At 39.8% G+C, this 25578-nt stretch overlaps 1 protein-coding gene across 1 annotated transcript in view; it reads right to left on the minus strand.

Annotated features, from left to right (window-relative positions):
• Positions 1–476: 476 nt before the first annotated feature.
• The window catches only part of LOC139722262 (transcription initiation factor TFIID subunit 1-like), a 35400-nt gene continuing 10298 nt past the window's right edge, over positions 477–25578 (minus strand). Inside the window, exons 11-34 of the mRNA XM_071633571.1 lie at positions 25071–25187; positions 24184–24357; positions 23478–23651; positions 23144–23334; positions 22188–22302; positions 21660–21801; positions 20851–21059; positions 20149–20298; positions 13537–13659; positions 12720–12895; positions 11727–11853; positions 10974–11168; positions 10266–10402; positions 9454–9634; positions 8962–9167; positions 7949–8057; positions 7451–7549; positions 6652–6744; positions 5610–5762; positions 4739–4858; positions 3782–3959; positions 2482–2679; positions 1641–1735; positions 477–1037 (exon numbers count right to left, since the gene is read on the minus strand). Coding sequence (XP_071489672.1) covers positions 477–1037; positions 1641–1735; positions 2482–2679; positions 3782–3959; positions 4739–4858; positions 5610–5762; positions 6652–6744; positions 7451–7549; positions 7949–8057; positions 8962–9167; positions 9454–9634; positions 10266–10402; positions 10974–11168; positions 11727–11853; positions 12720–12895; positions 13537–13659; positions 20149–20298; positions 20851–21059; positions 21660–21801; positions 22188–22302; positions 23144–23334; positions 23478–23651; positions 24184–24357; positions 25071–25187 — 4023 coding nt within the window. The remainder of the gene's footprint in view (positions 1038–1640; positions 1736–2481; positions 2680–3781; positions 3960–4738; positions 4859–5609; positions 5763–6651; positions 6745–7450; positions 7550–7948; positions 8058–8961; positions 9168–9453; positions 9635–10265; positions 10403–10973; positions 11169–11726; positions 11854–12719; positions 12896–13536; positions 13660–20148; positions 20299–20850; positions 21060–21659; positions 21802–22187; positions 22303–23143; positions 23335–23477; positions 23652–24183; positions 24358–25070; positions 25188–25578) is intronic.

Raw genomic sequence — 25578 nt, forward strand, 5'->3', positions numbered from 1 at the left:
AGAAATCCAACAAGTGTGGCATGCAGATTCAAATGTGATCAAATCATAAAATGTGTTCATTTTAGTGTCACAGGGAACATCAATCCTCACTCCTCTCTCTTTTTCCAATCTTGGTTCCACATAAAAGGGAATTTCAATAAACAAGTCATCTCTAAAAAGATATCCATGTTTCATGTATCTTCACACTCACAGTGTAATATGGTAAATTAACTGAAGGATTTCACACACACACTGACACCAAATGCACATCCTTTGGTACATCTGCCAATGTAACATTCTGGCACCACAAGTATTGAATTCTACTTGATGTCATCAAATGATACATTGTATACATCGAAAGAGACTAGCTTCTGTGCATACAGATGAACATTATAATAGCCTATAAGCACCAAGACACCAACAATAACTGGCACTGTACATAATGATGTCCATCACAATCATCTCGATTCGAAATCAGAGTGATGAGGCTCGCGCTATCATGACTCATCATCAATGTCCCCTGAAACATCATCATCACTGTCCTCCCCATCATCATCATCTTCCTCATCGTCCTCTTTCATCTCCCCCGCGTCCAGGTTATGCCTCCTCAGCATCTCCTCCTCCTCGTCCTCATCCTCCTCTTCATCATCTCTCTTGGCATCCAGCCCGAACGGGCGCGACATCGACAACCTGCTCTCTCCCGCATCGAAAGATTCCTCCCCCTCCTCTTCCTCCATCCAGGCCGAACTCCTCGAGTCCTCCTCCTCCCCTTGGAACATGCCGGACTGCGCCTCCTCGCTGAACATGCCCCCCATCATCATCATCGACGACGATGATGCCCGCATCTCGTCGTTGTCGTCGTCATCCTCTTCCACCTCCTCCCCCTCGCTGAGGTTGGGCTCGATGCCCTGCTTGCTGTCCACGTCGTCCTCCTCATTGTCCCCTTCATCAAAGTCTCCGCCCTCGGACTCGTTCTCGTCATCTTCGCTGTTGTCTGGGGTGAGCTGGAGGTCATTGACCAGGACGCTACTCTCATCATGGAGTCCTTCCAGTCGGCTCTGAAATAACACATACAGGAGGAAATAAGCATTTTTTAAAATATCGCCACAACTTATGTGAAACTATGTCGAAGGACAATTTTCTTACATCACATTTTTAGTTGCCACTAACTCTGTATGGATGCAAAAATCGTGGATTATCAAGTAACAAACAATAAATTTTTTGGGAAAAAAAATATTCCTGTACACTGAACTAATATCAGAAGACTTTAAAATGTTTAGATTTAGAATTACTATCAACAACTTGAACCGATCGGTTTTATGTACCACTGACAACTGTAACTGTGCTAGTCATTTGCCTTTCACACACACAAAAAAATGGTTGCCATTTCTGTACTAAATTTAAGAAGATGTGTGGAATACATCTGTTGACATCTGAGGTGTTGCATAAAACAAATAGTGTATGATCTTTAGTCATGCAAAAGTGTATGGTCTTTAGTTGTGCAATGCAAGAATTTGCATGCGGTGAAAGATGACATGCACTATTCAACACAGGAGTGTCTCTATCTTTCACCTGTGTGAAACTTCATACCATCACACTCCTAACCATTCACTATTTGTATACTGCTTCATATCATGGACACACCCACACATCCAACTTACATCATCTCCTCCTTCGATGTCCACGTATTCCCCGTCTCCCTCAATCTCCATGCCACCTTCTCTGTCGCCGCTCATCACACTGTCATCCTCGAAGCCTGCAAAGAGAAGATGGTAAGCGTTTACACGAGTGAAAGGTTTCACTACCTAACCATGGGTCTGATACAAAGCGGTCATCAATACTTTCAATCACACTTGCACAAATTTTTCAGAGGCTTTGACTGCATGGAGCAATACATAATGTACATGCTTGTATGTGTGTGCATGCATGTTTTTGTATTTGTGTTGGAATGGCTTTCAGCACTTGGCAACATACCCAAAACTTGTTCAGTTATTCATGTCTAATCTGTGAGAATTCAGTGATAAGATATCCAAGCATGTAACCATTCTAAATATTTGGAATTTTGTAGGAAATGTATGAGCCTTTGTTGTTATATCAAGCAACTGTCAGGCAAGTTTTGTAGCTGCCACAGGAAATCTCCACCCATAAACTTGTATTCCATGGGATGACACACACATACATGTGATAAATGACACTGCATAGAAGCATATCACACCCAACATGATTTTTTACTCATATACAGTATATTTCTTCCAATATCATGTATCTCATACTTTGACATTTATACTGTATTATATTGTTGTATATCTCTTATATGTCTATGTGTCTATGTTAAAACCGTGTCCTGCAGGTATGCATTCTATGCATGTATCAACGTGTTCTGTATATGCATGCAAACAAAACAAATTTCCAGAAATGGACAATAAAATTGAATTGAAATGATGGGACTTGAATGCTATTCCTTCATGACTAGCAATTCCACACTGCTCTCTCAAAACTCACCCATATTGCTGTCATCATTGGTGGCGCCACTCATGGGCGTGTTGGGGGCGAGGCCCTCAATCTCCGCCCCCTCCAGGGCCTCCTGCGCCATGGCGATGTCCCTCTCTAGCTGAGAGATGTGATCCTCGTTGGCCAGGAGTTCATTCTTACACGTCTCCAGAACCTTCTCAGCCACTGCCGTCAGCTGACTCTCCTTGCCTGGAGACATATGACGTGACTCGTTAGACAAACTTATTACTATCTTTCTATGGCATTTTAGCAGCGCATTAAAAATGCTCATTTTTGTCTGCTTCATTTTCATGTGCAATATCAGAGGATATTCAATGAAACACATAGGCAACTGTAGTAAATGGCTGTGCAATTATAAACTGTATTTTGTCTCGTCTGTTGGACAAACACTTGATGAGTGCTTGAACTCTTGCCACAAGTGTGCAAACTCTTGCTACAAGTGAAAATCACTACTCCTTTTTTTTTTTTGTGCAGTGTCTATTTTAAATTCTAGTCACTAGCATCTACTTATTACAGTTTTTGTCTTCTCTAGATAATGATTTGAGATAACAATTGTATTGGTTGGCTTTATTTCATAGAATACCAGGGTACATTGCCATCCAATTTAATATCAATATTCATCACTCTCTTGCTTTATTTTATCTTTATTTTTGTATGACTCATACAAAATCTTCACTGATCTACTTTTTGTTCCAGTGCTTTCTTTACCCTTGTCTATGCATTGAAATGTCTTTGACTCCATAATGTCAAGACAACAGAGCTATAACTCTGATGTACTAAAGTGTGAGTGACATAGGTACAGATGGTCTTAAAAACTGATGCCCTGAAACTACTGTAACACTCTTTCTAATTGGCAATGCCTTTGATGTAAATGAACCTACGGAGATAATGAAAGCGAAACCCTTACACCTTAATCAATCGAATGAAACAGCATCACTGTTGGTTGAACTAAACAGGAAAGTTACTGAAGTTACCTGACATCATAATGGCAATATAAAGTACAAAGTGGTTCATCATGGTTAAAACAAGGGACAGGAAACAACACTTCAACTCTAAGCTAAACATGCAGCAAGTAAGTACATATTTTCATGCACAAATTTCATTGATAATCTCATCAATCACAATAATAATCTCAAGGATAATCTGTTCGACCATTTCATGATAATCATAATGATACGCCATGTCATTTTGTCAGGGACATCTTTTTCAAAACAAGGAAATAATCACACAAACAACCATTCACTAGGAATATGAATTAAATGGCTTGCAGACGGTTTGCTCTCAGTCTCACCATTGTACTGAATGCAGTTGTCACGGATACGCTCTACATCCTTGAGGAAGTCCTCCGAGGAGTGGTAGAAGTGCTTGGCGACGTTCTTCCGCATCGTCTCCAAGTCCATCGGGTGCCTGATGATCTTGTAGTAGTCCCGCACCTTCTTGGGGTTGACTGGGTTGTGGAAGGGCCAAGACTACAGTACAAGAATAAAATGATCGGTGTTCTCAATGACTGCTTAATGACCTGGTAGACACTGCAGAAGTAATGTCATATCTGTGCTGGGATGACAAGACCTTGTATCTTTTGGGGAAAAAAATTTGATTGATTGTCAGATAATGAATTAGGTGATGTCCTGTCCAAATCCTAGCTGTCTCATCCCAAAAATGAAGCCACTACAACACGTCAAAGGAAAGGCAATCTCATTTGTTGCAATGCTTTGGCTTCCATGTGTTTTGCTGTCCTAAATATTGGATATTTTTGAGGTACGGGGTTTTGTCACCCCAACAGAGATATGAAAATTTTACAATGAAAAATTTACATGCCACTCTAGATATGTAAAAACAACAGACACGGTCAATTATGCAGATGAATTGGCTACTAATAATCATCATTTTCATCATCATAAATATCATTACCTCCATCACAATCATCATGATGGTGTCTCTAATAATGTCTTATTCAACATGGGTAGAATCACCAATATTAGTTCTGCTCCAAATGACACAAATATTTAACCTAGCATCGCTAGGTTTATACCAATTTGTGTTCCTTAGAGGGAACACTGGCACTTCACCAAAGGATGTACATATTGTCCAGGAAACTTACTTGGGATCTATCCCTTAAGGTTCCAGTGCATTCTCCCCTGATAAATAGGGCTCTCACAATGTGACGGGATGCGAAAGGGAATGAGGATTCCTCCAAATAAATTGATAGACAAAAGAGAACAAAAGACTGGACAGAGACTATCCTTACCTCTGGCACTGCCTTCATGGCGGCCACGATGTTATCTAAGATGAAGGAGAAGGCCACTTGGTCATCGTCTCCTAGCAACGGATTAATAGCCTTCTCCAGACGAGAGAATTTGTTGGCATTCTGGCAGACAGTAGTGAAAAGACAAATACAGAAACACAAAGGCTTTAAAATAAAAGTGACGTCCCATATGAGTGTACAGTAAAATGTCTAAATGAAGATACAAAACAGTAAAAAATGCATTGCACCATTCTTATTCAAAATCTATTTTTTCAGGTTTTAAACTTGCACACCCAATGAACTTTCACAAGGGCTTTTAGCGTAGAGCTGGAGTAATCTTCTCCTTTTTTTATATGATAGATTTGTTATGTTATCAATATTTACAAATCATTTGAGCTATGGGAGGTAAAACTTGTTGCAAGTTGGTGATTTTGCAAATATCAGTAAAATACCATTTGCAGATGAAACAAAAACCCAGCATTAGTGCTTTAAAATAGTTCTAAAATGTGAGTTAGGGATAAAAACAATGACTGTAAAAATTTGAATCAGTAAAATCGATGTTAAGTGTTGTTAAATGTACAAAATTTGAACAATAGTTATAATAAAAAAGTTTCCAGACCAAACCGTCTACAGTTATGGTATGAGAAAAATACAGATATCTCCTTATATTTGAGGCTTTATCGCGAAAATTTTATATGATAGGATGTTTTGTGGTACAACAGACCTACACATATGCATTAAATGTCATATCTTGAAAATGTTTTAAATCACTGCTCCCAAAGGTAAACAGGACCTTTAAGAGTTGCTGATTTTGCAAATATCAGTAAACTCTCAGAATTCACAGAAAATGAAAAATACTGCATATATACAGCACCTCTTCCATCTCTTTCTGAGTGAGGAGAAGCATGTTTCGGGCCACCATCGTGAGGGGGCTCTTCGCTCCGTTGTACAGGATGCTGTTGTCCACGATCTGCATCACATCAGTCTGGAACTGCTCCCTCGAGGCGTACCTGTGTTTCCGGATGCTCTGGAAAGCAGGTCAAAAATTTCACATGATGCAACACCTATTTCTTGTTTTTGTTTTCTTTCGTGGACTTCTGTGATACGAGGTACTCTTGCTAAGACTAACACACAAGTTGTATGTTAGGTAAGTAATGTACATTTTATTTTTATGCTTTCTTTCAACATGTCAATACTAGAATGTGTTCAATTACAGATGCCAAAACATCAATACCAGATTGTTTTTAAAACTATGTCTTTATTTGTCAGTTAAACTCCAACAAAAACAAACAAACAAACAAACAAACCATGGTTTATTCACTTACACATAGCTGACCTGGCTTTTCAGTTCATTGCATAAGGTATCCATCATACAGTAAATGGCAAAGATTTACAGACTAATAAACTCCATGAATTCACAACATCAGCATTCAATTTCACATCAACCTTCTACTGTACATCCATATATCAACAACTAAAGGTGACTTGAACTCTTATGAAACTGTCTATTTTTTTTTTGTCAAGTCACACAGAAGTTGGATACCATCCATACCCATGAATGCTGTTTCACGCAAAGTTTACTGTTTATACAATATGTGATTTTGTAATTATTTGTTGGTGTCAACCTATAACTTCTACCACTGTTCATGTATTTTTGTGTTTCCTTGTCTGATCCAAATATCACTTTAAAAGTCAGGAATGGATTTTGACAAAATTTTCTGGAAAAGTCCATTGTGGTGAAAGGAACTGGTAGTAAGATTTTTAATGTGATTCAGATCATGCTCCGGATCTACAAATTTGATCTGAAAGGATGCATGCACAGTTCCATTATGTTCTTAGCCCAATGAGCTCGGCAGAGATTTGTTCTCTCCGAGGGCTTCTAGTTGTAGAAGAGTTATCCTGGATAGTTTTCTTACATCTCTCATTGTCTGGAGATCCATCGGCTTGGTGACAATCTTGTAGTAGTCTGGCACTTGTCTCCTGACAACTGGGTTGTGAAATGGCTGAGTCTGAAAATTGAAATGGAACATATGGAGCAAAAATAATAATAATAAAAAAAAAAATGTTGGTAGCTAGTCTCCATAACAGCTTGGTTGTTTTTTCTGAACTGGTAGGTCCTCTTTAGGATTGATGTTCATCTGAGAAAGAATTCTATAAGGTGGACTGTGTATCATCAAAACAACAGATCGGTCATTACCCATTAGTGGATGAATATCATTACTCACTAGTGGATGAATAACTGTGGCCCTACATCAGAGAAATCCATTAAAAGTTACCAAGATTCTTAAGATTTTGAGTAAAAGGAGCTTCAGATTTATATATCAATTCAAACACCTTTAGTAGTGTGTGGAACATACTCTCACACACAATTCATATGTTCTTACAGAGAGATACACTAAAATATGGGGAATATATATATTCTTTAAAAAAAAAAGAGATACACACTCTCACAGGGAATTTTTTTTTTTATACCAAAAGAGAGACAATGTCCCCTATTTGTTAGAAGGGGGCAAAGGTATGCTTGCTCAAAAAAATCTTAAAGCAATGATGGTTACATTATATGAATGATCTTTCAAAACTCTGTTGAATTGTGTCACAAACCAAAGTTCAAGTTTGGGGTCAAAATTACATAACAGGGCCTTTCTGCTTGGCAGGCAACAACATACAGAAACAGGGAATATATTTGTTCTGATAGAGGGATAATATAATACTCACATAGGGTATATCTCTGATGGCATTCAGGACATCCTCAAGTAGAGTGCTCAGAATAACCTGCGGGTCAGTTCGTCTCCGATTCTTGGACTGCTTAGGTCGCTGTGTGAAAATGGCATCCCAATCAACAGAATTAGATCAAACAATATACGAACATTCCTTGAAAATCAACATTCTCATACGTTGAACTAACATATGATTGAGAGCATTTAAAAAAAAAAAATATGTAGCATTCGACAGAGCTTTAAATTAGATATCTAAACTCACATACTTGTCGCGCGAGCATCCATCTCTCAGACATAAGAACACTTGAAAATTGTATATAATTACTTCTTCATTATAATCCTTTTGCTCTAATTAACAACGCAAGGATGTATGCAGACATATCTTCTCATAAAAAGGTGAACAACAGCTCAGTATCGAATGACCACGGTACTGCATCACATAGGAAGGACATATGGACATATCTTTCAAGGGACACTGAGAGGATTAAAGACAGACCTTGAGGTAATCACAGTGAGGCTCTGGGTTGACCCTCCTCTTCTTGGTCGTCTTGATGTTTTCCTTCGGGAACTTCAGCACCAGTGACTTCCGCCGCACCTTGTCCGCACTACATTACAGAAAGTACGGGATTGGTACTCTTTGTTAACCACACATGAGTTTTGAGTTTTGTAAGAATGTACAGTGTACAAGCATTGTTTGAAAATCAACATTCTCATTCAATGACCTAAGATATGTTTAGAAATAAAAATTGCAAAGCATATTGTAGATACCTACAAAAGAAGAATTAATTTTACATGACATGAATTTGGGGGGCATTTCATGAAATGTTTTGTCCCACAAATATGTTGGACAAATTCATTCTCAGCCAATCAGATGCAGGGATTTCATAAGCTTAAACAGCCTTTTGAAAAAGTATCTGACAAAATGCTTTTTGAAATACCCGCTTCATGAAATACCCCGCTGACCTGCTGTATGCTGCAAATAACTCCATTGTTCACAGCATGAAACACAGTCACGCACATGTATAGGTATACACGTACGTACTTGTAAATGTATACAATGATGCATGTATATGTATACAATTCACACAAAATGTCGAGTAACCTGTCTATGGCAGCCACCTCTCTATAACGGCCACTCTTTTCTTCTTCCTTGGGTGGCTGCTACAGACAGGTTTGACTGTATGCACATACACATCAAACAAAGTTGGGCAACTGCTTTCAATCAATCAAGAGCTATTTAAAGAGTTTCACTGCAAAACAAGCTAACTGCATTCTTGTTAATTTGAGATATTTGCAATTGAAGCTGCTAAAAAAGAAAGAAAACAATAAGAAAATGTGGGATTTTTCTTATCATAACTTTAAGAATATTCCTTGTCATGTTACAAGTGAGGTATCACTGGAAAGGTTTTATTCCCCTCTACCTGATAATTGACTTACTTTAAAATCTTTAAAAATGGCACTTAGCCCATTTTGCAATAAAACTATTGGTATCCTCTCAGAGCTACTCACTGAGTAATGACCCTCTTGTCCAACAGGATCTTGGTGCCCTCCGTCTTGACCAGCTCGTCGTCGTCCAGTCGCCTCTCCTCCTCCTCCTGCTCCTCCGTCATCGCCACGGTGATGGAGGGCTGTTTCTCCAGGGACTCCTTCTTGTACATGGGGCAGTCCTTGTTGGTCCTCATGTGACCGATCTGGCCGCAGGCTCCGCACTTCATCTGTCGGACAAAACGACAAGGAGGTAAAACTTGAGCACAAAATACAACGTGTACGGGCATGGCCCTTGAATAAGCGGAGATTACTAATCTGTCACTAGGAGAAGGTTGTGCTACAATGCAAAACAATCAAGAGTAATTTCAAGTTTGAGATGCAGTAATGTTCACTTATATTCAAATATCACCCCTCACAGTGTTGTTCATATCAAATTGAGCAACCATTAATTGAAGAAGAGGTAAAAACTATGAGAAGGTAAGACGAGGGAATCTCTTTAGAATAACACCATACCTTGAGGTCTGGTTTCTCCTTCTTCTTCTTGGGCTTCTTAACCGGCTTGGGTTTGGGATTGGTCTTCTCCTTCTCCATCTTCTCCTGGTTGCGTTTGATCCTCCTCAGCTGCTCCTGGATCCGGCGACGCTCTTTCTTCATCTCCTCCCGGTGGCGTTCGTCGTGCAGCGCAAACTGCCGACTGGGAATCGACAGAAAATATCACATATTCCATGACAGCTGGTTTACATCAATTTATTCACACTTGCCTAAAAGATGTTATCTCAACAGCACTCCAGCATTTCATGATAATTTGCGGCAGATAATATCTACATGATTTTTCCATGACAATAAACTATCGATCGTAACACCTTAAAATTCTAGAGATGGAACATGGATAACTCTGACCCAACAAGTTTAACAGATATCTGGCCAACATCAATATTTTAACTTGTAAGCATCATGAAACTAGAAAAGCACTCTGAGAGCGCAGACCTCTGCCAAGCAGCTAATTTCTGCAAATACAAACATGCTGAATATCATCCAATTTCCCATTATAGAAGCTTTTTGTTTATGTCATCAGCTTCCAGCAGCATGGCGCCTTCCCCTGAGCAGAGCATGCACTTTAGATCATGAATACTCCATCATGCCGACAGTCTCTACAGGAAGTCACTTTATCGCAGTGAAGTTCACACATCGATTCAAGTATACAGTGATCAGATTGATAACGAGACGATCGAGGAGGACAACCTCTTCCGCTCTCAGTAAAAATTGACTCTTCTTGGACTACAGGAATGGTCTAGCAGCACGCAAGACATAACCGTGAAACTTACATGTATTGTTCGTCCTTGGTCTGTCTGATGCGGACGTACGTGTCGATGACCTCTGCTCTCCTCACAGTCTCAACACGCACATACTCCTTGCCATCCTCGCCTTTGAATGTCCGGTGAATCTTCAGTCGCCGGCCAGACTGTTCCAAGAAAGTTGAAGATTTTTGGGGGTTGTTTTTTTCAATGTATTTTTCTTTTGTTTGGGGGGGGGGGGGGGGGGGGAGGAGGGGTTACAATAATGTTCACCTTTTGTTTGTTTGTTTTTCTCTCTCTAATCTAACACCACCACTCCCATGAGTATGCTGCATTGCAAGTAAATCAGGAAACCTATTAGGTTGTGTTACTTCTCCAAACTTTGAACAGTTTACTTTCTTCATGTACACAGTTGAGCAAAGCAACAGGAAGTTGAAACCAAAAGCATGATGAACATATTGGCAATCGTGTCTTTATTCAATCTAAAAGAGCAAACCACCAAAAAATGTATGCCATAATGTCTAACATCTGTCCTCTCTTGTAAATGAGACCATCTGTTTTAAATGTGATTCAACTGACCATCTGTCTTCAGGATGCATTACCATGCAACTTAATAATATCATATATACTGAACTAAGAACCAATTTACACTTTAATATTTGATCATGTAAGACAGAAAAAAAAACAACAACTAGCAAACAAACAAACAAACAAACAAACAAACAAAAAAACACTCACCAATGATGAAGCAAAGCTCTGCACAGATCCAGTGTCATCCTCCTTGCCGGGGATCGGGGTGTTGGTGCGACTCCCTTTGGAGCTAGAGGGCCCCGTCCCTTCTTTGCCGGGTTTGGGCGTGGCACTGTTGGAGTCCTCGCCCATGATCATACGCTGCAGCTCCAGACGTTCAGCCTCTTCACGCTCATGGGAGAGCTGGGGGTAGAAAGATGGGGAGCAATGCACCTGTGAGGATGATGTGTCTACGGGCTCCGCTGAGGGGATCATATCTGCAATAAGGCGTGACTTCAAAGTTCTTCTTGGTATACGTCATGACTCTACAGCCTTGTTTGGTTTAACATTTACATCTCACAACTTCAAACTACTGGAACCATGAGCAACCCATTGGCATTTCACTTCCTGGCTCTTAAGCTGTATTCATTCAAAGTGACATAGTTACAACAATGTATTGTTGTTGTTGTTGTTGTTATTATTGACTCTGAGTCTAGTTTTTCATGTGAATAATTTTTCACAGATGAAATTTCATTGCGAAAAGTATGAAAAACGTGCCATCGCTGTCAGCATCAAACATGATTGTTCGAGTCTCTATATGACTTATCACACAAATCTGACTTGAAAATACAGACAGTACTACAAAATTGATACCGCAATAGTGTTATATTGTACAAAATGACATCGTTGTCATGCAACAACTTCTGCCATGACACCGGTGTAAACCTGATGAGGGTGTGGTTAAGGGGAGGCCCCACCCACCTGTGAGCTGGTCTTCTTGCTGGTCAGCATACTCTCGATGTTCTTGCCCATCTCCTCAAAGTCACTGTCTTCACCTTCCCCAGAGCTGCTCTCCTCATCGGTGGACACCTCAGTGTTTGCCAGTACCCTGGTGGGATGGTGGGAGAGGGGGTGGAGGAGGGGGAGGGGGTGGGTGGAGGAGGAGGAGGAGGGGGAGGAGGGGAGGAGGAGGAGGAGGGGGTGGGTGGAGGAGGAGGAGGAGGGGGTGGGTGGAGGAGGAGGAGGAGGGGGTGGGTGGGGGAGTAAGGGTAAGAAAAGCAGCAAGGAAAAAGGTGTTCATTCATCCATGCATGCATCCTCCTCAAATAAGATATCACTTAGTCAAATCATTCAGGTCAGTCAAACACTGGTAACGCTTTCAAACGATAGTGGGGCACTATGTTACATTTTCAAATAGAAGGCAAATTAAATCAAGTCTCTTGTACTTGAAACCTTTGCACTTCTGGGTCATCATGTGGGCACAGGAGGGGTCAAGCTGAACTCACTATATGATTGTCATTTTCATTATTCAAAAACAAGTTGAGACTGCAAACAAAAGAACAGCAAAGATCTTTGCCAAGGACTTTACTCTAGTAACTTTTTGAGAACTTTATTCTAACCCGTCAAGCTCTATCACCAGCATTCAGTAATTCATCCAATCTTTACTTAGTTGTAAAGTTAGCAATCCCACTTGGGTGTATTAAACAATGTGCTGCAGACCAACAGGAAGGCTATGGTGACACAATAGGAATCATTGAGGATTAGGTAATCTCTATGCATTGACAATGAGTTTCCAGACATATGTGCCAATTGGCAAACAAAACACAGCAGGGCTTAGATATACCTTCCCCCCCCCCCCCCCCCCCAACTGCGGATAAGCCAAATGTCCCATGACACGCATGAATGAATCATTATCATTTTTTTTTTCTCCCACCACAGCTGAGGGGTGACGAGGTCATACTCGATTGCACCCACTTGTTCTGTAAGTCAAAGATGCGCTGGCACTCCTCCTTGTAGCGCTCGTGGTGCTCGGCGATCCCGAATCGGTTGCCGCGGGCAAACTTGCTGGTGGTGCTGTCTCCAGTCCGAGCCTGCTGGGTGGAGTAGGTCCGGACGACGTCGATGACCTCCCAACGGGACAGCTTCTTGATCTGTAGGGGTGGGAGCATGGTAAGATTTCTACTGATAATTTTTGCAGTACCAACCACACAAATTATATTATACATTATCATAAATTGCAGGGCAGTAATGCTGCATTGCATCAACTATATTCCTGAAGATTGTCATATTTCAGATCACACATCATTTACTCAAGCTCATTAGAGAGTTTTTTTGATTATTCATAATGATGAAAACAACAGGTATGTTCGGGATATCCAAACTGGGAAAAAAAATATAAATCTACATCTTACATTTTGAAGAAAATGAAGAAAAAAAAAAGCAACCCAGATGACTTAAAGATAATAAGGAGGAACATTTCCTATAAATAAAGCTGGTTGACACACTAATAAAGTTTGTATTAGGAAAGCTGTATATATGTCATTCGTTTCAAAGCTGGTCTCTGAAACATCACGATGATGACTTTGCTTAACAGAAAATTATCCACCATCTTGTATCGTATTCTGGTTAAAAACTCTTTCAAATCTCTAATCTACATCCTCTGAGTAGAGACTGAAAATCAAAATGTTTCCTTTGCAAATGCATAAACACTGCAGAAGTAACATTTGTCATTTGGCATGATTTTCCCACAGAGAATTTGGATCGCGGGGAGGGGGATGCAACTTGGGCTTACGTCTTCCTCGGCGATGCCGAAGTTCCTGAGGAGCTGCTTGGCCTGCTTGAGGTTGAGCCTCCTGAGATCGGCGTCCGTTCCTGTCACCGTCTTCTTGGGCTGAGGGGGCGCTGCGACCTCGTCCTGCTGCAGGGACCAATCAGACGATGGTGGGATTGCAAACACTGCATTCTACACAGGAGTGTCATAGTGTGCTCACCGATGTGTACAGTGTACACGTATCCTCTACAGACTTGCGCAACACTAACAGACATGTTTTCTATTCCAAAGTGTGTAAAAGCACACAGGCGTGATACAGCAACCATTTCATTCTACTGACATGTACTTGTGTTTAACCCTTTACAAGCCACTAAAACTCATGACATGCATACAACAGAGGATGATGCATAGATTTGGTAAGGCACTTAAACAAATCCCATCAGAAGTTGTTTCTGCAATTATCATCTATCTTTCTAGAATAATTTCTCTGATATGTTCATCCTATTCTGACAATAACCAATTGAATGGAAACACGACTTTAACACTTGTGCCAGTGACAAGCTGATACGAGCAGATGTGCTTACAGAATTACAAATCTACCAAAATGGTCACAAAATCTATACTGATTCACAGCAAAATATAAAACATTTCCACTTCAAACTGCCTCAGCTACAGGTAACATACAATCTGCTAGCCCCATGTTTACCTACTTCAATAATCACTTCTCACCTCACTATGTGTAAAGGTTGCAATGAGTTTCAGCATTGAGTATAGGAAATCAGAATTTTTACTTGAACTATGCATGCATCTATCTTCCGTCAATTCTGCTTGGTTATTGAATTCATCTTTCCCTTGATCTCTTTTCTTTTTTCTTTTACACAGATGTTGGATGACCTCGCACATTTTCAATATCACTTGAGTGCTGCAACCACCACGCCATGTATGGGACATTGCATTATGAGATCATCACAGTTTGATAGGGTTATCATGACAACACGCATATGTGATTTCACGCTCATTATGACCCCCTGAATTTAATATCAAACTTAAAATTCAGTTCAGGTCACTGCATCAGCAAGTCAATTGAAAAAAATTCACAGCAAGGAAACAAACGTGTCAATCAATTAGTTAAATCTTTATGAGGAGAAGATGTGATGTATGTTACAGAAGTGACAAAATTGAAGTATGATGACTGATTATATCAATTAAATACATGAACATTCCTCTGCATATATGTTGAATAATTCATGAAACAGGAAATAATTCAAATAAAACATGCATAGAGCTATTTTCCAATACACGTTCTTCTATCTAATGCACTGAAATTAACTTTTCTTTATATTTGATGCACAAAAAAAGTTGTTCAGCATGGATTCTCATCCTTTAAAGTACATCACTCCACTATCAGGATTTTAGTTACAGTCAACCTCGCGTAAGTCAACATTATCGGGACTGAGAAAAACACGTCGACTTACGCGAAAGTCGACTTACGCGTAAGTCGACATTTTGTCATCTTATAAATGAAAACTAATTTCCCCTATACAGAGTAAGATCACGATGCGAATCGCTACCCAAATCTTACTCCTTTTGCTGCAAAAACATACCTACTGAAATTAGCAACAATTATTATGTTTTAGTTCATTCATAAATCTCGCGCGGATTAGCAACGGCAACGCACAATTCCCAAATCTCTAGAGAAATTTTGAGAGAGCGGGCTCGGAAACCTGGGCCCGTTTCTAGACACTGTACGTTTTAAATTTGATTTGAAAAATCAAACGCATATTCCCCAAATTGCATGCAACTTTGCGTTTTAAATTCAAGTGCGTTGCTGCGAAGATATGCGTGTGAATTCGTATGATTCTGTCGAGACAATTTTTCAGTGCCGACTGAGTTGAAATAGGATGTGTTATTTTCCTTCCCTAATTCGCCATATTTGTTCTGCTTAAATTTCTAATGCCATACTCTGAAAATGAATTGTTCTCGCGCTCCGATTTGCAACAATTACCGCTCTGTACGGCGCGGGCCAGTCTGAAATAAAAAGAAGAAGAAAAGTTTGTTAATCCGAAAACGGCATCTTTCGGATTACTAACCTTCGTAAAAACAAATCTCTTTCCATCGTCGCACTAATTTAACACTGGACTGAGATTTAAACCTTCTGCATAGCGAACTGCAACAAGTAATCTGCTATTATTTTTTCTTGACATTTTGTGAGCAGTATGCGTTTCGGTAGTTTGAAACATGTAAATGTTGCGATGTCTTTCCCCTGCTAGTGCAGACTAAGTTCGGTCACGGCGAAAGTTCCGTTACGAAATAAAAAATAATGCAAGTCTTTTCAACGATAACGCACTTCCGAAGATGTTTGGAGATGCGTTTAAATGCAGTTTCTTACAGTTTCGTACAAAAACTGCAAGTCTTCTCTGCAACGCTCTTGTGTTTAAATATAGCGTTGCGTGTGATTTGATGGACTTGTATTTGATTTTTAGAATCGCGTTTAAACGCAATTGAGTTTTAAAAAAAAGTTCCCTACAATTTTCGAGTTTCGTATATGATATGATTATCAAACGCAAGTCTTTTCAGCGTTCTGTGTGATATCATGGACTTGCAATTGTATTTGATTTTCGGAGTTGCGTTTAATTTTGCGTACGAAATAAAAAGTAATGCAAGACTTTTCAACAATAACGCACCTCCGTAGATGTTAAGAGATGCCTTTAAACGCAGTTTCTAGTTTCTTATGAAAACCGAAAGTCTTCTCTGCAACGCTTTTGAACACAGCGTTGCCCGTGATTTGATGGACTTCATTTGATTTTTAGAGTTGCGTTTAAACGCAATTGAGTTTCAGGTTCGTACAACTATTTTCTAGTTTCATATGATTATCAAGCGCAAGCCTTTTCAGCAATGCACTTGCGTTTATGTGCAAAGTTGATTTGATACATCTGCATTAAATTTTTTGTTGCATTTAATTACATACAATAGTTGCATTTTAATCAATTTAAACGGGCCCAGGTTTCTATTTCCGCTTCGAAATAATTAACGTTAGAATATTTGGATAAACGGAAACACCTACATGTATTTCATGTTCTGATAATGATTCTCTACTAGGACCTATAGGTGTACAAATTTTGTGCGTTTGAGAATAACGAGCAGGAGAAAAGGGGGAAAGTGAACTGCTTTGGGTACTACATGTAATTCTCCAATGTACAGTAAATGAGTGTATGTCCTCTCTATTCTGGCGTACAAGACAATGGACGCATGGCGCGATCGCTACCGCGCCGTACACTAGCGAATTACCAAGTAGAAATGCTGCGAATCGGAGCAGGAAAACAATTCTTTTTCAGAGAATGGCGATACGATTTTGAGGGAAAAAATTATGTCAACTTAGACGAGGGAATTAACACGTATTTCAGCTCAGTTGGCACTCAAAAATCAGGTCGACTTACGCGAGTTGTCGACTTATAAATGTCGACTAAGACGAAGAAATTTTCAAGGAATAACAAAGGCAAAAATCTGGACTTTTTTATTGTGTCGACTTGAGCGAGTTGTCGACTTATGCGATGTCGACTTAAGCGCGGTTTACTGTACTTTCAATTTTTTTGAAACAGATGCCTCTGGCACACAAGAAGTTTACTAATTAATAGCTGCCTTCTAGACTGGCATTGCATTTGCAAACTCTGTGTCATGCTGACATGCTTTAAGATTGCTATTAATATTCGCCACATGCATCTAGTGTATGCAACGATAATTAATTCATTGATTGTGAGCATGACCACAAAGGTAAGACTGTTTATTCTCTGTCAACGCTCGGAGCCAAGACCGAATTCGGCCACGCCCCAACGCCGTACCGATGGTAACAAACACCGCGCATGCATCGGGTCACGGGCCGTGTGCAAACCCAGCATTCTGCCGATGCTGGATGAGAGACACAGCGGTGGGGTTTTAGAGCGGCAGGAAAGCGGGCAGAGTGGATGTGGGCAACATAGAATCACAAGTAGTCTCGACAGCATTACAGAGATGGGGGGGGGGGCAGCAATGCAAGGCATTTTGTTGTTGTTGTTTTATTCGACAAGGGAAGAGTAGGATGATGAGTGGAGAGGCACACACTTCAAACAATGCGGGACAATGCATGACAGGTAGAACAACACTGCAGGAAGAATGGTAACAGGGGAATAGAGGTTGCATGGAGCAAAATAAAGGGAAATGGAATGCATACGAAAGGGAGAAAAGTTCAGGACAAGACAGACACAGAGACAGAGAGTGAAAGAAGGGAATGGGGATGTCTGTAAAGCAAATCCTTACATGAAATTTTTAAGTATGTTGGGGAGTATGGATTTTTGAATACCGGTAGTATGGAAAGTGCTCTTTCCCACGATATGCAATTACTTTATATGTAATGCATCAAGCCTGTAATAGTTTTGTTGCTACCACTGGCACTTCTTATGATGTCACAAAGAGAAATAAAAAAAAAATGTGAGGGTGTAGAGAAGAACAGACTACTAGTATACGCCTGGTATGAAGAATAAAGATCTAAACCCAGGATTGCATGGGTTCAGGGAAGAGTAGACAATATACAGACTGTTGATGAGTGTAGATGCTTTACAAGCTGAGACACAAAAGAGAAATGTCAACCTATGCAGGTTTGACAGAAACTGGTGTACTTCTGTAGACATATTCGCAAATCAATGTAAGGCAGGTACTATATTATGAATTAGCCATTGGGTATATCATCATGTGAGAATGGAAATGAAAAGAGAGAAAGAAGAGGATGTTCTAGAAAATGACATGCAAACAAAGTTGGATGTGATGAGGGACGGCATTCAACAGATACAAATGACTCACATCAAAATACAGAAATGGTTATAACAACCCAAGGCAAAATCCAACAGGTCAATTAATCCGTAAACACAGAATCACATGAAAAAATACAAACAATAACTTTCCAAGAGAGTTAAACAAAAGCAATGGCACATCAAAAAAGGTGAGAAAACAACAAACAAACTGATGTCAGTGTCAAACATGAGGCTCTCCTGTTTTTGCTCTTTTTTTTTGTGAGCTGCCTCTGGCACATCTGCCTCCGTAACCATGGCGACTGATAACAAGTGAATCTGTGCGTTGTATCCACAAGAGAACAGATGGTGGTGCGTTCGTTCAGATGCTGGTGAATATACGCCAAACACAAGACTGTACTTACCAACTGGAAACCCCCCGGGAGGGGTGCGTTTGCATCTCCCTAACAACAGAATTTGTGTAAATCAACTCGATCAAATCCTGAATGTTTACAACGCTAGGCAAGAGCTTCACCAAATCCTTTCTAGTTTCAAAGCATAATAAGTGAGTATTATTCGTTCTTATCAAATTAGAAGGTTTGCATGTATTTGCGAGTGGTATGACTAGAAATAAATGATATGTTTGGCTTAAAGATTTTGAGGGTTTCGAGACACAGCCTGATTCAGACTGTGCATACATGTCCCCCCCCCCCCCATCAGATACACACAACAAGTAATTCATTTTTTGAAGGTTCTACTTCACATTCTGAAATCATTTAAATGCTATCATGGATGTAGGTTCTGAGCATTTAAAAAAAAAAAACACTTCCACTACATATGAGTCCAGTAGAAGGGTTTGCGTATACACTCCAGCATGCAAAGGGGGAATGCACAAGAAGAAAATTGGTGATACAGCTCTTTGGATGAAGGGAGGGGCATTTTGATGAAGGCTTTTTTGGGAGGGTTACTTTTCCTTTAAAGATGCAAGACAAAGCATATTTTGCACTGATTTGGGAGTTGAGTAGGAAAGTTGGGTTTGCGAATGGGAGGTATAACTGATGCATGCATGGGAAAGCTATACATGCATGTGGTAACGTGATTGCATACTCCTGATCACGGAACCACATATACCCCAAATGAAGTTATCTACCCATGTTTTACTACATGTCGCCTAATGCCACGCTACACCTGTACACATTTTTTTTTCATGAAATACGCATCAAATATATCACTACAGCTGATGATTACATCAACCTGACTGCATCGTTACAGAATTCTTGAGATGAAGACGGGTATGAATTTCTACCTCAGACTCATTTCACTGACCACTATTAACCAAAATATTGCAGTCAATTGAATATGAACTGTTTATCATAGAAATCTTAAAAAGGAAAAAGTAATGATTCTCAAAATATCAACACTGTAACAAATATTCTACTATGTGTGCATAAAATATTCATACTGTGGCATAAATCTTGTGGGTTTTTTTTGTGTGTAATTGTTTGAATTGAAGTCTCTAAGTCTGTAAGTTTTTGCAAATCTTCAATCACATAATTAATATGATTCCTATGAAAACAGTAAAAATCAGTTGAAATCCTTGAAATCCTTGAAATGAAATCTGTATTACTTGCAAACACTGACACTTTGTTATCAACCTTAACACTATGTGATCAATCCCAGTCTGTTTGTTGCCATCTTGGCACATAGCATTCTGACTGCCACTTACTGATATTGACTTTCAGTACAGGTACCACTGCATAATGGCTGAACAACTCTGAAAACTAAGGGTCTTGCATAATATATGTAAATGTTAATGAGAAAATCAAAACAATGAAAAATGATATGTTCGGGGTGTGGCATGTTTTGCCCTTACCTTTTGCTGAGTGGGCTTGTTAGGGACCTTGATGTACGAGAACCCCTCCCCGCAGCCGGTAGGGTCGGCCACGCCTGTTACAGCCAGCAGACACTTGCCTTTCATCGCTGCAATGAATGCGCGGGTTGTGTTCCAAGGGGCAGTCTTGACCTACGATAACAGACAAGCAGATTTTACGTCCACTGGTATCATGACCCCAGGACTCTACGTAATCATCTTGGTCAAGTCAAACTACAAACTCCAATTAAGCTTTGCTGGAGTGTGTAAATCTTTCTGGAGTAATTCCAGATGACTGAATTAATGCGTGAAACACCAACAGAAACAAAACAACAACAAATACTCCCTCACACTACCTCAAACACAAAAAAGGACAGAGTGATTTACAGGACATATCAAACAATAATGAAACTATGACATATTTGCTTCACATATTGAGGACCAATACTATTGACAGCAGAAATATTTCATCAAAACTTTTTGTGGGGCTTTGTTATTTGTTTAAAAACAACATGAATGCTGAAAACTCTCTCCCTCCAGTATAATTTTACTTGACAACAAATTAAATACAGCTCAGTGTTGTTTGAAGACAAATTCTATGTATATTTTTACATGAAAACACACCACATTGTACAGCTATTGTGTACACATCCCAGTGAGTCAAAACCCCTCGATGAACAGATGGGGGGGGGGGGGGAACCATACCTCGTCATCGATCTTCTGATTGTCTTCGTCGTCGTCAATTTCCGGGGCGAAGAAGGACTTCTCCCCGTAGCCGGCATCCTTGAGCCGCTGCTCGGCGCTCAGCATGCTGTAGTAGGCGCAGCACTGCTCCGGGGAGACCATGGCTCGGATCTCCTCCTCTGACGGAAGCCGGAAGTCGGGCTTCATCACCCACCAGTTGGAGTCGAGTCCTAGAGAAGGAGAACAAGAGGACCAGAGAACAGTATACAACTGTACTCTGCCACTGAGGTGCTGGGTTCATCACCTCATCTCCTACACACACATGTTACGAATCCAATTGAGCATCACCTGACACTTAATGCAGTGATCTCATTAAGCGGCTTGTAGATGACCCTTCACTGAGATGGTAGACTGTACTGAATGATAAACTTCTTCAGAGAAATTAAGAAGTCTACACTTGAATTTACTAGAAGCTTGCAAATAACGCATAATCTCCATTAGAGTTTAAAAAAGGTATGATGCAGAATACCAAATTCATAACTGTTTGAATGTACAAGTACCCTTTGCACTGTTTTAGCCCAAGAGGAATTCGAAGTAGGCTATCTGGGTCATGTGACCACACTGAGATGTCACCCAAATATTGATTAATATTTGGTTTACATAGAGAGGAAAGACTCTCATTCCAATTTGTCTCTGAAAGAAACTTTGCTGTCACAATTCTACTTCAAACAAAACAAAAAAGATCAATTCCTACAGATTTGCTGGTAAATTCTAGTGGCCCTGGTTTGTGTTGATACCCCCGCTTTCTAGAATTCAGAGGCGAGCCTGACCTGTCCTCTTGAAGTCAGCGCACAGCTTGAGTCGCTTGCGAATGCTGCTCTCCGAGTGAGTGGGGAACGCCTTCTTTATGTCCTCCATTTTGATCCTGCGGGGGCGGTCGGGGCTCTTCAGAAACAACCTGTAGATGAACACCTGCAGAAAAAGGCAACAAACGATATATGAATCCTAATGTAAGTCATCACAGGTTACAGCACTTACCTCTGGATAACAACAACAACAACATTAAAAAAAAGACTGCCTCACCTATAAAATATTGCTATTGAAGAAGATAGTCTAGTGAAAGTAATCAGATCTCTCATGGTGAACTTTCTTACCATATATTGCAGCTACATATGATTTAATCAAACTGACACCCAATATACTAAAATTCATGTTGGTTTTTCTTTCTTTTTTTGTGAGGAGTGAGAAAAGACTTGTCAGGTGTAAGAACACAAGAAATACCTTTGAGACACAAGTCTCATGCCTAATACACGAGATTTGCTCCATCTGAAACCTACCACTAGAGTGCTGAGCCTTACCTGTAGGAAATCCCTGATGTGGTTATTGGATTTTTTGGAGTTCGGTCCCGGCACCTCCATCAGCGGATATTCCTGGCCAACAGTGAATATGTGATCCAGGGAACGGATGAAATACCTGAGGAAAATTAATGTGGGTAACATCACACCAGTTAGTCAATGAGAATGTAGACAACTGGAATGTCTGGATAGAAGTTCATTTTGTCACAAACGGTTACAATTTACCTGTAACTGGAATGTCTTCTTATTCTTGAAAGAAATGTAAACATCTCCAAGGGTCACAATTCATTTCACATGACTAAAAGAAGGCAAGTATTTAATATTCTCACACAGCCATCTGAGTAAATAAGAAATGACACATACACAAAAGTCAGGAATAGAATAACTGACATTTTACCTTTACAGGATTATGCCCCATTTTACAACTTTATCTTAGTGATTATCTTTCCCCCTCTTATTCAATATTAACACATTAATATATTTCTTTAAACAGTTCTCAAATTGTGGCAAATATAGAATAGAAAAAGTTGACCTTTAAACATGTGGCCCTTGATCCTCATCAGTTCAACTGGAATATCGTAATGAATGGTCCTACCACTGTACCAAATCTGACTGAATTTCATTGTACGCTTCTTGATGGAATTTCAAATGAAACCAGCCTCGAAGAATAACAAGCATATTGAGATTGTTGGAAATCAAGATGACAAAGGCAGAAAAGATAGTCAGAGGATGCTTGTGTAATGTAGCATGTCATTCTGTGCTGAAAGCACCATACCATTCAAACATGTTGATGCATCATGGTATAATGAACACAAATGAGGACTGTAAGTCCTGGGCCCTGTTTTATTAAGAGTTATAATTGATTATGCAATTTATTTCTATAGTAAGTCTATGGCAGCCTGTGTGGTAAGAACATTTATAATCGGTTATATCTTTTGATATAACGGGCCCTGGCTTACCTTTTCCTGGTCCTGATGAGCAAGAAATCAGTGGACAGCATTTGGTGCTTGTAAATCGGCGCCCTGAAGAGATTGTTCTCGAAAGCCTGCAGCGATTGACCTGGCCTCAGTGACCCCAAGAAAGGAGAACTGTGGACGTTGACAGTTTCACCATAGTCGTAACGAGGCGGCTTGGCATCTGAACTGGGTTTCTATCAAAACAAGTAAGAAAATCACGAGCAGTATTTGTATTGAGATCAGAAACAACCCCTATTTACAGCAGCACACAAAAGAGCACATTTTCATGTATTAATGCTAGTATAGCAGGAAAGGGTATCTTTGATCTGTTACTCACCCTCTTGTAGTAGTTGGTGATGCGGGTTGCCATGCCAATCTGCATCATGTGTGGGGGATACTCCTCACTGTACTCAGTTAGGATGAGATGGCCATCCATGCCCGAGAGATCCTCTGGGGTCCTCATGAAGAACATCTCGCCTCCTCCTGATGCCTGCCTCTCAATCTCTCTTTGCTGCTCCATCAAACACAGCAACAATCGACCAATCACAATGAATGAAATGAATCACATGATATTTCAAACAAGGTTGTTTACTATTCACTTCATCTCAGTGTGTGCATGTAGACATAACCTTTTTTCTTCTTCAAGGACATATTTGGGCATACATTTCAATGCATGTTAGGTGATGCACTTCAATACATTTAATTGTGCTATTGTGCAGTGGGAAAACAGATGTTGTTGATGTGTTCCTTTTTATTTCACAGTCTTCAGATTTGTAAGGAAAAAAGATGGCTGAAAGGAATTCAATAGTAAGATTCTTACAATTCATCTTACAATTCAGTGATGACAGTAATAACATGTCATGATCTCAATATTACTTGAATCAATACTTTACAATTTCTTGTTAATATGCATGAAATCAATATATAAGACCATTTTACCAATGTGCTCTGTTGTAAAAAAATCACAGATGTTCCCTTCATGCCGTGCACTCTTATAAAAAATCATTAGATTAATAATCACGGAGCGGCATTGCCCTCGTTACCCTGGCTTTGAGTTTGATGTTTCTGACGAGCGGGAAGACACCATGGGGGCCTGGGGAGGAGAGCAGACCAAAGTTGTACTTTCTCATGACGGGGCGATGCCACGCCCTCAGCTTGTTGGGTCCCATGTGCGTGGGGAAGTAGGGCTGACGGAGCTCAGATGCTGGAGTAGAGTGCTACAAAACCACATGAAAAAAAAGAAAAGAAAAAGAAAAAGAGAGAAGATGAGTAGATTGTCATGTCAGTTGGCCAGATCGTATAACTTTGGTATATATACAAAATAATGTATGCTCTTTTCACTGAAAATGAAGATTATCATGCAGGTAATGTTTACCGTGCTCATGTAAATCTTTGCAAGTACATTTACGCTTTATTTACTTTAAAAATTATCAAACAAACTTTTGCTTGTGTTCATTCCCATCCATCTATTCCTTTATAATACAGTGCACTCCTGTTATAAAGAACATAATTATAACAAAAATTTTGTTTCAACGAAGTAGAAATTCAGGTCCCTAAATCATCATCTATATATCTTTATATACTTTTTTGTTTGGCTTCAATGAATTCCGATATAATGAAGGAGGTCCCTAAGACTTTGTTGTAACTGGACTCATCTGTAACTAAAGGACAAATTGGCTAAACTAAAACTCACACACACAAGATAAACAACATACATGGCCAATCTATTAACAAAAATCTCAAAGTGACCGGAACAAAACCTGTTTCCAATTGTTAAGATCTTAACTTCTCACCCAAATTTCCTACTTTGTCAATTTCAGGGCAAATGTCTAACAGTTTCAGGTAAACATAGAGGACAGATTAACGGCTGTGGTTCAGAGTACTTGACTGCTAGAGTACTTTGTTTAACTGTTGTGTAAATCACACCTACCTGCAGGTCAGATGATCTGTTCGGTCTTAGCTTGCCTTCTCCAATATTCTTCGGGTAGTAGTGCTCATCGTTTGAGATGTTGAATGGATTCTTGTTCTCCTGCTGATCTTGGAAATCCTACAGAAATCACAGCAATGGGATTTCTCACATTATGCTGGTGCGTAATGACTAGGTGCTTAAAAGTAAAATAATGATAGTAAAATACTCTTTATTGCCTGGAAGTACATCCTACAGACAATTTTTTTTTTTTAAAGCGTATTGGAGAATCATCTTGTTGGCGAACAAGTCTATGAGATGAAATCATTCATTTCTTTATAAACTTAGCAAGAGATAAATTCACATACTCAATTTACTTTCAGAAATAACAGCATAATCATCGACAAAATGCATATACATGCAGACTGAAAATGAGTGCAGGCCAGAAAGGACTCTTTTATGACATTTTAACATCCCCGGGACTAAGCTCCAGTATTCTAATGTTGGATCTAGGGACAATATGTGCCATCAC

This window comes from Diadema antillarum, unplaced genomic scaffold, assembly GCF_040938485.1.
Source record: "Diadema antillarum isolate AM-2024a unplaced genomic scaffold, OU_Dant_1.0 scf00000162, whole genome shotgun sequence".
NCBI lineage: Eukaryota > Metazoa > Echinodermata > Echinoidea > Diadematoida > Diadematidae > Diadema > Diadema antillarum.